The sequence below is a fragment of the Arachis duranensis genome, chromosome 5 (genome assembly GCF_000817695.3).
Source record: "Arachis duranensis cultivar V14167 chromosome 5, aradu.V14167.gnm2.J7QH, whole genome shotgun sequence".
NCBI classification, from domain to species: domain Eukaryota; kingdom Viridiplantae; phylum Streptophyta; class Magnoliopsida; order Fabales; family Fabaceae; genus Arachis; species Arachis duranensis.
In genome coordinates, this window is record NC_029776.3 from 30549562 (window position 1) to 30562260 (window position 12699).

At 34.5% G+C, this 12699-nt stretch overlaps 1 protein-coding gene across 1 annotated transcript; it reads right to left on the minus strand.

The window, feature by feature from the left end:
• Positions 1-4081: 4081 nt before the first annotated feature.
• Positions 4082-8667, minus strand: LOC110281503 (uncharacterized). The gene is made up of 7 exons (XM_021143801.2): positions 8519-8667; positions 8342-8441; positions 6242-6313; positions 6028-6121; positions 5882-5943; positions 5058-5126; positions 4082-4210 (listed from the first exon to the last, which is right to left on the minus strand). Exons 1-7 carry the CDS (start codon positions 8665-8667, stop codon positions 4199-4201), a joined length of 558 nt encoding a protein of 185 aa, XP_020999460.2. The 3' UTR covers positions 4082-4198.
• Between the last annotated feature and the right edge of the window lie 4032 nt (positions 8668-12699).

Below are 12699 nucleotides of genomic sequence, written 5' to 3' on the forward strand. Positions count from 1 at the left end.
TAAATTTATTCTTATTTTAATATTTAAATTAAAAAAATATTTTTTCTAATAGAGAAAAATAAAAATTCAAAAAGTATCCAAAAAATAAAAAAATTAAAATTTTAAATTTTAAAATTAATTTATTCTAAATTTGTGAACAAGTACAGTAATAAAAGTCAACTGTCTGGGTGTAGCATTATCCGGTGAATAAAAAGATAAAATATATTTTTAAAAAAATAAACAATTTTAAAAAAACTAAATTTTTTATTTTTGAATTTTTAAATTATATAATTAAATGTTTTTTATTTAAATAAGGAAAATAAAATAATGTCCAGCAATATTTAGTAAACAACATATTTGTAAATTTATTATTTTTTTAATGTTTAAACCAAAAAAAATATTTTTTTCTAATTGTAAAAAATTAAAAAATTTCAAAAATATCCAAAAAATTAAAAAATTAAAATTTTAAATTTTAAAATTAATTTATTCTTAATTTGTGAACAAGTGCAGCAAAAAAGTCAACTATTTGGGTGTAGAATTATCCGGTAAATAATTAAAGTTTTTATCTAGGACATTTTGTGAAATCTTTTGAAAATCATGAAAACCTTGAAGAAACAAATGCAATTAAGGCAAGAAAAGAAAAAGGGAAAGAATGAGAAAGCTGAAGGCTCTGAGTACCAATGACAATTTCATTGTTATGTACTTGTGGTGTTTATGTATCAAGTAAAATGCTTGAAAACAAAACACTTGGGTCTAGCATTATCCGGTGAATGAAAAATAAAAAATATTTTTAAAAAAATTAAAAGTTTTAAGAAACTAAATTATATATTTTTGAATTTTTAAATTATATTATTAAATTTTTTTATTTAAATAAGAAATATAAAATAAAGTCCACCAATATCTAGTAAACAACAGATCTGTAAAATTAATTTTTTTAAACTAAAAAAATATTTGTTTCTAATTGTAAAAAATTAAAAAATTACAAAAATATCCAAAAAATTAAAAGGATTAAAATTTTAAATTTTTAAAATTAATTTATTCTTAATTTGTGAACAGCAAAAAAATAAACTATCTGGGTGTAGCATTATCTGGTGAATAAAAAATAAAAAATATTTTTAAAAAAATAAAAAATTTTAAAAAACGAAATTTTTTATATTTGAATTTTTAAATTATATTATTAAATTTTTTATTTAAATAAGAAAAATAAAAAAGTCAAGCAATATCTAGTAAACAACAGATCTGTAAATTTATTTTTTTTAACTAAAAAAATATTTTTTTCTAATTGTAAAAAATTTTAAAATTCCAAAAAAATCCAAAAAATAATAAAAATTAAAATTTTAAATTTTTAAAATTAATTTATTCTTAATTTGTGAACAGCAAAAAAGTCAACTGTCTGGGTGTAGCATTATCCAGTGAATAAAAAAGATAAAATATATTTTTAATAAAATAAACAATTTTAAATAACTAAATTTTTTATTTTTGAATTTTTAAATTATATTATTAAATATTTTTTATTTAAATAAGAAAAATAAAATAAAGTTGATGCATTCGCATATTTGCCATTTTAACTAGTTAGTTTAGTTAGTTTAGCTTAGCTTCATTCATTTTCTTTGAAATAAATAAGCAATTTTGTGAACTTTTCCTCCATGCATTCATCAACCAAGAACTAAGTAAAATTTGGCATAATTTATGCAAATGATTCAAGAAGTTTATATACAAGTTGATGTGAATGATTTCCTTGAAAATTATTGCATAAGATGGCAAAACTTTGAGGAAAATTCTTTAGTTTATGTTAGGTGATGAAGCAAGAAGACAATGGAGCAAGGAAATATTGGAGCAAGGAGGAACAGCAAGTTGGTAACTTGGAAACCAAGTTGGCAACGCCCATTTAGGTGCAGCCAGGAGGAGCAACACGTTGGCAACTTGGAAACCAAGTTGGCAACGTGCTAGTGTGCATCTAGCAAAGTTGGCAGCTTGACCTTACCTTCTTCAAGGATGCATAACTTGATCCACAGAGATCCAATTGACATTCTTTCAGTTGTGTTAGAAAGCTGACATCAAGAGCTTTCCAACGATATATAATAGTTCATAATATAGCATGAAATGGAAGCTCAAATCAGAGTCATCTTTAAGCCCCAAAAATAAGGAAATGAAGTTGAGAGTAGAGGAGGGGCGTTGTCACTGGCGTGTTTGGCAGTAACGTGGGCAACAACACCAGCAACCCTGGAGGATGATGCATTGCACGTTGCCAACTTAAGAACCAAGTTGGAAACGCTAGGAAGCTACCAGAGAAGAAGGATTGCACGTTGTCATTGGCGTGTTTGATAGTAACGTGGGCAACAACGCCCATGCAAAATTGGTAACCTGACCTTGCCCTCTTCAATGGAGTATATCTTGAGCTAGAAAACTCCAAATGAGGTGATTTTAGTGGCATTGGAAAGTAGATATCAAGAGATTTCAAACCATATATCATAGTATGGGATTGGAGTTCATTTGAAGATTCAAAAGCTGGCTTCATTTAGAGCCTCAGAAACTAAGGGCGTTGTCACGGGCGTTGTCACGAGCGTGTTCACCAAAAATGCCCAGGTAGCCTGACCATGTCTTCTTCAATGGAACATAACTTAAGCTACAAAGATCCAATTGAGGTGCTTCTAGTTGTGTTGAAAATCTGACATTCAGAGCTTTCCAACCATGTATAATAGTCTATAGTGAAGCACAAAATTAAAGCTCAAACCAGAGGCAACTTTGAGCATCAAAACTGAGTTCAAAAAGGCAGAAAGGGCCAAGTGTTTGGCAATAACTTGGGCTGGCAATGCCCAAGCACCAAGTTTCCAGCCCAGGAAATTCTTGAGCACGTTGCCAATGTGCATAAAGCTGGTGTGTTTGCCAGTAACGCCAGGCCATTGGGCCAAAAGCAGGAAGAATGAGCTCTTGCTCTCTACACTCTCTTCAAAGGGGAATACTTCCTTCATTGGACCAGGAACTTAACAATGGAAAAGCCCACATTGCTAACCCAATTGAGGACCTCCAAATGAGTTTTAGGAGTAGTATAAATAGAGTAGAATTTTGTACTTAGGGAATTCTTCCACTTCTTAGAGACTTTTACTTTATACTTTTACATTTTACTCCAGGACTTGAACTTTTACAGCATTCTTCACTTTCAGGAGGATACCCGAAAGCTATTTTTTGTTTTTCTTGCAACTTTCAATTTTTAGTTTTCAAGAACTTCTTCTTCATTCTTCATTTTCTTCTCTAGTCAATTTTAATGTCTATTTTTGCATTTATTGTTGAATATAGAGTTATGATCACTACAAGAAAAATACCCATTCAAGTACACTTGAAAAGTGTATCCAAAAGTGAAAAAAAATGATGCCTTAGGCTACGGCTATGCTTTTTGGGCTACGGCTACGCTTTTTGGGGTGATTCCTATTCGGCCATTGCCTATTCTCAAAGGCTACGCTTTTCTGCACCAAGGGCTACGCTTTTGGCATTTGGAAATAGGCTACACTTTTCAAGTGATGCTATCTAGGACCAAAGGCTACGCTTTTCAGCTTTCATTTTTCCATAATAGACTACGCTTTTCAACGCTACTGCATCACTTGTAAAGCGTAGCCACATTGTATATCATAGCTACTTTTTATAAGCGTAGCCTTAGGTCCCTTATTATTATTTTTTTAATTTTCTGTATAACCATAGCTACTCTATAAAAGTGTAGCCTTAGGTCCCTCATTATTTTTTGTTTATTTTTTTTATTTTCTGTATGTATATAATATTCTAATAATTTTTTATACAACATAATATTTAATAATATTATTACATATATAATTCTACATTTTTAATTAAATGAGTTAAATATTATAAAATAAAATTAAACACATAATTATACTAAATAATTTCTTTAAACAATAAAAATTATCCTTACATAATTCAAAGACATAATCTTAAGAAGCAATTAACAATCAAACTATAACTTAAGATAATTTAAGTCACATAAAACTTGTATCACATCAATTAAAATGCAAAGTTTACACTCTATATCCGACAAGATCTTAACAAACAGAAAATCGTCAATCTTCTAATCTTGGCATAATGACTAAAAAAATCTTCTAAAGCGCCTTCAGATTCTTCTCAAACACATCTTTTTCATGCTGATCTTCGTCACCATCAAGAAAACTCTTGGCCTTAACAATTGTATTAGTGTTCATTCCCTTGTTCATTCCTAGCGGGGCTGCTGCAAAAATACTTGCACTTCTAAGAAGTTTAAACAACAAAATTCTTCTAAAGGTGCACAAAAGAAGTGTAAATAGAAATTAACTAAATCAAAATAGTAAGATCACAAACTGAGTTGAAATACTAAAATATATATGATCATCATACTAATTGCTGAATAAATGGACAAAGAAAAAGAAATTAATTGCTGAATATACCATTACCTATCTTCACTCCAAACAGCTTGAACTTTACTGCCAATAGGATATTTATCACCCAAACCAATCCCAGCATTATTTACCAAACAACTATAACAGTTACTCACCTTGAACAAAACTAAAAGCATTCTAATAGCTCGTTACCTATCAAAAGTAGTAAGCACTTTGATTTAGCAGATTTGATATTTAAGATAAATAAGATACATTACCACATTATCTATTTGATTGATCACTTACTCTTTCTCTTCTCAACTTGTTAGTTTTTTATTATTCTCATTAAAGCTGAATGCTAAATTCCCAAAATCATGCCAATCAGCTTAATTTCAAGTGGGAAAAACGGCGTTGCTTCAAAGAGTAAAGTGAGAATTATCAACCTAAATTGTAAAATTAAAAATGAATTGAGACATATATATCAATTCTGCACCAATATCCCCAATGCAATTGATGGACCAAACATGAATCCCCTGGCTTAATCTATTTATGGTGAATCAGAACCCAAAACACAATTCAAGAATACATCAAGTTACACAAGTAAATTGAAGCAAAAGGCTTAAAAAATTGAAGACAAATTAATGACTAAAACTTCATAAACTAGTGCATTAATCAGAAACTTTTTCACCTCCAAATTTTGAGAAATACAGTGCTGCTTACCTCTGGAATGGGCTGTCGGATTACATTTTCCACGGCAACACCAATTAAAACCCTCCAAGTGATCTTGCACTACATATTGAAGAACAAATTACATAATAAGAGTAGGAACTCTATAGCACAAATTCAATTGTACACAATAGAAGAACAAAAAAGCTTTGCCCCTAATGCAGTAATAAAATTTGAATGATGTGATGTTTGGCAGGCTTAGCTTTGGGATTGCAATGATCTTATTGATAACTGCCACAAGCATGAGTAAGAGGCAGCCTTATAGGATAGGTTGGTTGAATGGTGAATGCTACCTAGTCAAAAGGGGTGTTTATGCCGGCTCAACCATATTGATCCTAGTAACCGTAGGTTCGGTAATTGGTTCGATTTTGTTAACCATAAAGGCCAATCAAACAGAACAAGATCACAAAATACGTGGACAAACAGGGTGAGGAAGAATTGATCATCCAATTATTATACTTAGAAAGATGCCTTACAAGTTGCTAAGGTAAAAATCCAAGTTCACATTCCAAAGACATGCTTTCAAAGGAATACTAATATTATAATAATAGTTGTTCATTAAAAAGGGTTGCCACATCCAATTAAGATGAGTAAACATGCTTGTATAAAAATTTAAGTGCTGCATAAATTTAAGTACAAAAATATTATAATAATAGTTGTTATTATCACAAAAAGGAATTGATTCCCATAACCAGTCATATGCCTAGTCCCCCAAAGATGCATAAAGTGCTGCAGCTAAATTTAAGTATAAAAATACGCATACAAACACACATGGTATAATAATAGTAACTGAGCATTGTCATATGAATTGCAAGTACCAGAAAAATTTCATCTCCAGTGGCATATCTCCCTGCATGATCTTTCAGTAGCTTTTCAAGTGCTGAAAATAATGAAAAATATGCAACATTTAATTAAGGCAAGAAAAAAACCACTCAAATGAATAATTGGTTTGGAAGTAACAAACCAGAATATATCTTAATGGTATTCAGTGAAGTGTCACCTGTGAAGCCCTTTCTAATGACACTTTGCGCCCAAAAAAGTTTTTCATGAGGGCCAACCTTTTTTTTCAATGACGTTATTCTGCAAAATAATATGTGCAACTTGTGGAGAGTGGATAAGATGATTAGAAAGCCGAGTAACAAAAAGGACTAGAGCTTAAGATTATGCAGCAAGTGTACCTGAAAATTGAGTGCTCTTTTGGGAACGTCATGAGGCAGCAAAGGGTATTGAGGATACTTATAGTCCAAATACTGCATACATAGAGAACATGAATAATTGAATATAAATAAGAATATATAAGAGAAACAGGAAAATTAAAATCATGAGTTGGAGGACCAACCATAATAATGGCTAAGGATTCAGCAAAAAGAATAGCAATCCAATGCAGCAACCAGCAGGGGAAAGAATGTTAATGCTACCAGCTAAAGATCCTTTACTATTTGGAAAATCAAGTTCTTCCTCAACGAGAAAATGAAAAGGACAAAAAAAAAGAAAACAGAGAAGAAAGAAGACCGACAAACACAAGATCCATTCAGCTTGCGCTAGTTGAGTCAGACAGCACGACAGAAATTAAAGCAGAGTACTGAACAAGCATCCATTCTTTAAGCTTGACAGAGCACATGTGAGCAAGGAGAAAGTAAGTATCCAACTGCCTCTGTAATTTGAAGCTGATAACACAAAATAATGTCCTTAGTGAGAAGCAAAGAAACTAATAAAAGAAAATATTAGAATATATCTACCCAAGCTTCAGCACTTAACTGTCGAAGTTATTGCACCAGGATATAAATTGGCTTCAGCACTTCAGTTAATTATCTGCATTAACCCTTCATAGAACTTCATCATACATATTTTGAATTTATATCTAATTTTCCTGAAAATGTCACATGATGTTTTATTAGAAAAGTTGTAGAAAAGGAGGAAAAAATGCAATGATTCCTCCAATGCATGAAACTTCATAAAGAGAGGTTATCTGAGCAACAGATTCAGTAGAGAGGTTATCTGAGCAATAGATTCCTCCCTTAGTAATTATGAAATTGTAAACAAGTTTGAGTTTTACTTCTTGGGCTTCTTTTTTCTGAATATCTGAGCAATAGATTCAGTAGAGAGGTTATCTACATGTTGATACAATAGTCAAAGGTACAAAAAACTGCATTGCAGATTATATCAGTTTAATTAAATACCATAACAATCATTGGAAAAACAAGTTGCTATTTTCTTCTCATCCACATAGAGAAGCACCTACTTGAAATGAAATCACATTCGCTATAGAAAATAAAATAAATGCAAATCAAACCTGAGAATGACTCCAATCTCTTAACTCACAGCAGCCTCCACATCAAAAAGCAATAATAAAAATCATTGAGAGATTCAAAGTTACAATAAATCCTGCCACAAAGTATACTAGTAAAAAGGTTTCCTTTTAGTCACAATTTAATATACCCTTCCCAATTCCCAAAGACGCCCTTCCTATAAGAAATATACTAGCAAATTCAAAGTTAAAAAGTTACTCAATAATCCCTGAAGACAACTCTAAAATTGGAACCAAAACTCCAACTCTGTTTGGCACTAAGGAATCAACTTGCTTTACTTGTAATCAAGCATTTTTTATAGTTGTCTTGTGCAAAAAATTTAAATTAAAATAAGGTAGGTACATAGCTTAAATCAGTAGCTACAATGCAACTAAAAGAAAGAGTAATGCTAAACCTCAGAATCAAAAACACCAGAAAAGATGAAGCTCAAACATGTTCCAGTTATTCCATTCTAGCATAAGGGCATGTGAACCCTCTAATGCACTTGTCTCATAAATTAGCACAACATGGCTACAAAGTTATCTTGCAAGAAAATATGCAAGAGCTCATTGATGATGGAATCATAGATACCAATGGTAAGAGTTATAATTTTCACTCTTTACTCAACTTTACTATTTTGGATAAATCACAAAAACTACTCATGCTAAATTTCATAGAATCTACAGAACATTGAGAACATTATATCAGTGTAATAAATCAAGAGAGTAAAGAAAGCATAGTGGATTGGCAAAGTTAGAAAAAGCAAATGATTCCAAACAAGCTAACATGCTCTTATCCATGATTCAATTCAATTCAACTCAACCTAGTGTTCTTCATTCACATTAATCATATATGATCTGTTAAACACGATTTTACAATGAAATAATATGTTGAACTGATTATGGTGAGATATATGATCTGGTATTAATCAACCCAATTAATTAGTAGATGGATCAAAATCGAATTGAGAAAACTAATCCAAATAGAAACCGGAACCTGAAGAAGAGGTCTGGGGAGATTGCAGCAGAACTTTTCAAAAGAGAGAATTGCATCCGCACGCTTGGCGTCGAAAACAGCACCGATGAAATGCCTACAGAGACATTGAAATTGAAATTAAAATGAGAATGAAATTAAAGTTGGAGAGAGAGAGGGGTTGGGAGTATGAACAGGAAGTAATCGTAGAAGCCGAAAGTAAGGACAGGAGCACGGCAAGCCCTAGCAGCGGCGGAGGCTTCAATTGACCACAGGAGCGACGACAGTGCACGGCGGAACAACCTCCTTCTCTCTCGCGTCGCGTCTTCGTCCTCTCTCTCCATCTCGTCTGCGAATCATCTTTCTCTCTCTCCTCCGGACTCCCTCCTCCACGACGGCGATGGCGGCGGCTGCAGCGGTGTTACGGCGGTGACCCCCTCTCACTCTCTGGTCTCTCGCTCGCGCTCTCATCTCTGTCTTCCTCCTCTCCTCCCTCTGGTTCACTCATTCTGAATCTGGGTATGTGTGTGTGTGAAAGGGTGCGTGGTGAAGGTGAGCTTTGGAGGCAGGCAGGGTTTCTACTTTGCGATGGTGACTTTGGAGGGAATGGGGGGCAACGAGGGTTTATGAAAGTGGATGAAGGTGCTTTGGAGGTGAGTGAGATTTGGAGGGAATGGACAAAAATTTTACTAAGTGTCATTAGTTTGCTTTCAGGAAAAAGAGGAAAAAAATTTACTGAGTGTTAAGTTTTTTGCTCTAGATACATTAGGCATCATTTTTAAAATGCACCAAAAACTTAATAAATAGGCTACTCTTTAAAAGCGTCTCCTTTGATACGAAAAGTGAACCTATAGATATCAACCTACGGCTACGCTTTATAAGTGATTTCTATAATACCTAAGGCTACGCTTTTTAAATGATGCCGCATTTGTGTATCCTTTTCTCTTATAAAAAGGCAACACGGAGAAAAGCGTAGCCTATTCTATGAATAGGCTACTGATGACAAGTCATCATATGCCTATTTTTCAAGCTAATTTCACTTGTTTCACTAGTTTTTATGCACTTTCTTGCATTCTAAGTAAGTAATTTGGAATGAAAATGCATGATTTCTTTGAATCAAACAACCACCATTTAATTGATGCTAAATCATGAGGTTTAAGCTAAATTCAATTGTATTTTAATGATTTATAAACCTTGTCAATTTGGTGATACTTTGATTGGTTATTTTGATTATTTGTAGGTGAAGAAAAGAAGAAAATAAAAAAGTGTGGCTTAAGAAGCATGACTCAATGGAGAAGAAAGTGTGGCAAAGAAAATGAGGAAGCGTGGCGCATGGAAGGAGGAAGCACACTGCTCCCCCCAAGAGCACAATGCTCTCCAAGGGAGCACAACAATGAACCAAGCATGCAAAGCTTCAATGCTCTGCCCTCCCTTGAGAGAGGAGCACAAACTTAAGCCAAGAAACAAGGAAGAGCAAAACATTGCTCTGCTCTCCTTGAAGAGCATCATCGGGCTTCCACCAAAATAAATCAACGGAAATTGTTTGCCAAATGCCTTCCCCAAGGATCGAACCAAGCACCTAAGGGGGAGTGGGGAGCGCTACTGACGTTAGGATTTTTGCTAGTAAAGAATTTTATAAAAATAGTCACGTTGTAGATATAGCTTCTAAACTAACAGAAATCCCTTCGTACAAAAGTTTTGGTTGTCACAAGTAACAAACCCCTTTAAAATTGATAACCGAGTATTTAAATCTCGGGTCGTCTTCTCAAGGAATTGCAGGGAGGTATGTTCTTATTATTGGTTATGAAAAAGTGTGTTTTGGGGTTTTGGAGTTTGGGAAATGGGCACAAGCATATTTAAATGACAAATAAAATAAATTAACAATAATAAAATCTCTTGGCAAGGTATGAAGAACTGGAAGTCCTATCCTAGTTATCCTTATCAATTATGATGAGAATTGGATTTTTCTCCCACTTTGTTAACCTCTAACTATGAAGGTAAGTTAAGTAAATGAATTAATTCGAATCCTCAAGTTCCAGTCTTTCCTTGGAAAAAGTTAAAGTTATTGGATCTCGAATTAATTCTTAAAGAATTCCAATTTTCAGTCAACAATGAGTTTGATAACTCAAGAGTTACCAATTAATCAACCAAAGCCAAAAGTGAATAAAATCTAATTGAATAAAAATAATTTGGATATACACCAAGCATCAGTGACATATAAGTCTGAAATATCTCAATTGTATTGATAAAATAAAATCAATCCAAATATGAAACATTGAAAATAAATAAATACAAAGAACATTGAACCTGGGATTGAGAGTCACTCCTAAAACTAAGAGAAGTCCTAAATCCTAATCCTAAGAGAGAGGAGAGAACCTCTCTCACTAGAAACTACATCTAAAATAATAAAAAGTGAATTATGGATAGCATGATCTGAATGGGTGCAATCCCTCTACTTTATAGCCTCTAATCTGAGTTTTTTGGGCCGAAAACTGGGTCGAAAACAGCCCAGAAATCGCTGGAGAAGAAATCTGTCATGCTGGTTTTTCGTCACTGCGATGCGGCCGCATGGAGCACGCGATTGCGTTGCCTAGCTTCAGGGCCACTATGGTATATTATATATCAAATCGAAGCCCCGGACGTTAGCTTTCCAACGCAACTAAAACTGCGTCAATTGAACCTCTGTAGCAAAAGTTATAGCCGTTTGAGTGTAAAGAGGTTAGGCTGGACAGCTTTGCAGTTCCTTCAACTTCTTGTATTCCTTCCACTTTTGTATGCTTCCTTTCCATTCTCTAAACCATTCCTGTCCTGTAATCCCTGAAATCACTTAATACACATATCAAGGCATCTAATGGTAATAAGAGAGGATTAAACATAGGGAACTTAAGGCCAAAGAAGCATGTTTTCAATCAAAGCACATAATTAGGAAGGCAAATGTAAAACCATGCAAATAGTATGAATAAGTGGGTAAAGAGTTGATAAAATCCACTCAATTGAGCACAAGATAAACCATGAAATAGTTGTTTATCAGCTACTCACGAGGAAAATAAGCCAAAAATTGGCCAAAAGCATCCTCCAAGGTTCGAACCAAGCACCTCAAGGAAAGGAGGAGAAAGGCGCCACTTCCTTCACGAAGAAAAAAGGTCAGCGCATGCCTTCAGCCAGGATCGAACCAGGGACCTCCCCTTGGAAGTACTACTGCTCCGCTCACAAGGAGAGTAGAGCGCTACTCTTTGGTGCAATGCGCAACAATGACACGGCCAGGGGGATTTGAGCGCGCACATTGACTCGGCCAGGGGGACTTGGAGCGCGCAAGACACGCGCACAAGCCACTGCTCCACTCTCCACAAGAGCAGGGCAGTCTCCTGATGCCTCTCCAAGCCTTGGCGCAACAAGGATCTCCATCATAAGCCACTGCTCCACTCTCCACGAGAGCAGAGCAGCCTCCTGGGAGCAACTTGGGCTGAAATTCAATTAAAAATCCAACTTAATTCATTTCTTCACCAAATTAAAAGCCCATCCAAATTCTAAAATCCAAGAATAGAAAGTGTATAAATAGAGGTGGTGCACGAATTTGTAATCCATACAACTAACCAGCAAGTGCACTGGGTCGTCCAAGTAATACCTTACGTGAGTAAGGGTCGATCCCACGGAGATTATTGGTTTGAAGCAAGCTATGTCAATTTTATTATTCTTAGTCAGGATGTCAATTAAAGTTATCAGTTGGAATTATTAGAAAAATAACAGAGCGAGAATTAATTACTTGTAATGCAGTAATGGGGAATATGTTGGAGTTTTGGAGATGCTTTGTCCTCTGAATTTCTGCAATGTAATATTCAACTCAATTGTTTGTAAAGCCCGACTACGGCAAGCTGTATGTAGGGTGTCACCATTGTCAGTGGCTACCTCCCATCCTCTTAGTGAAAACGTTCCTATGCTCTGTCACAGCACGATTAATCATCTGTCGGTTCTCAATCAGGTTGGAATAGAATCCCTTGATTCTTTTACGCTTGTCATCACGCCCAGCCTTCAGGAGTTTGAAGCTCGTCACAGCCATTCGATCCTTGAATTCTACTCGGAATACCACAGACAAGGTTTAGACTTTCCGGATCCTCAAGAGTGGCCGCCATCAGTTCTAGCTTATACCACGAAGATTCTGATTAAGGAATCTAAGAGACGCTCATTCAGTCTAATGTAAAACAGAGGTGTTTGTCAGGCACACGTTCTTGAGTTGAGGAAGGTGATGAGTGTCATGGATCATCACCTCCTTCACAATTAAGCGCGAATGAACATCTTAGATAGGAACACACACACGTTTGAATGAAATAGAAACAATTGCATTAATTCATCGAGACACTGCAGAGCTCCTCACCCCC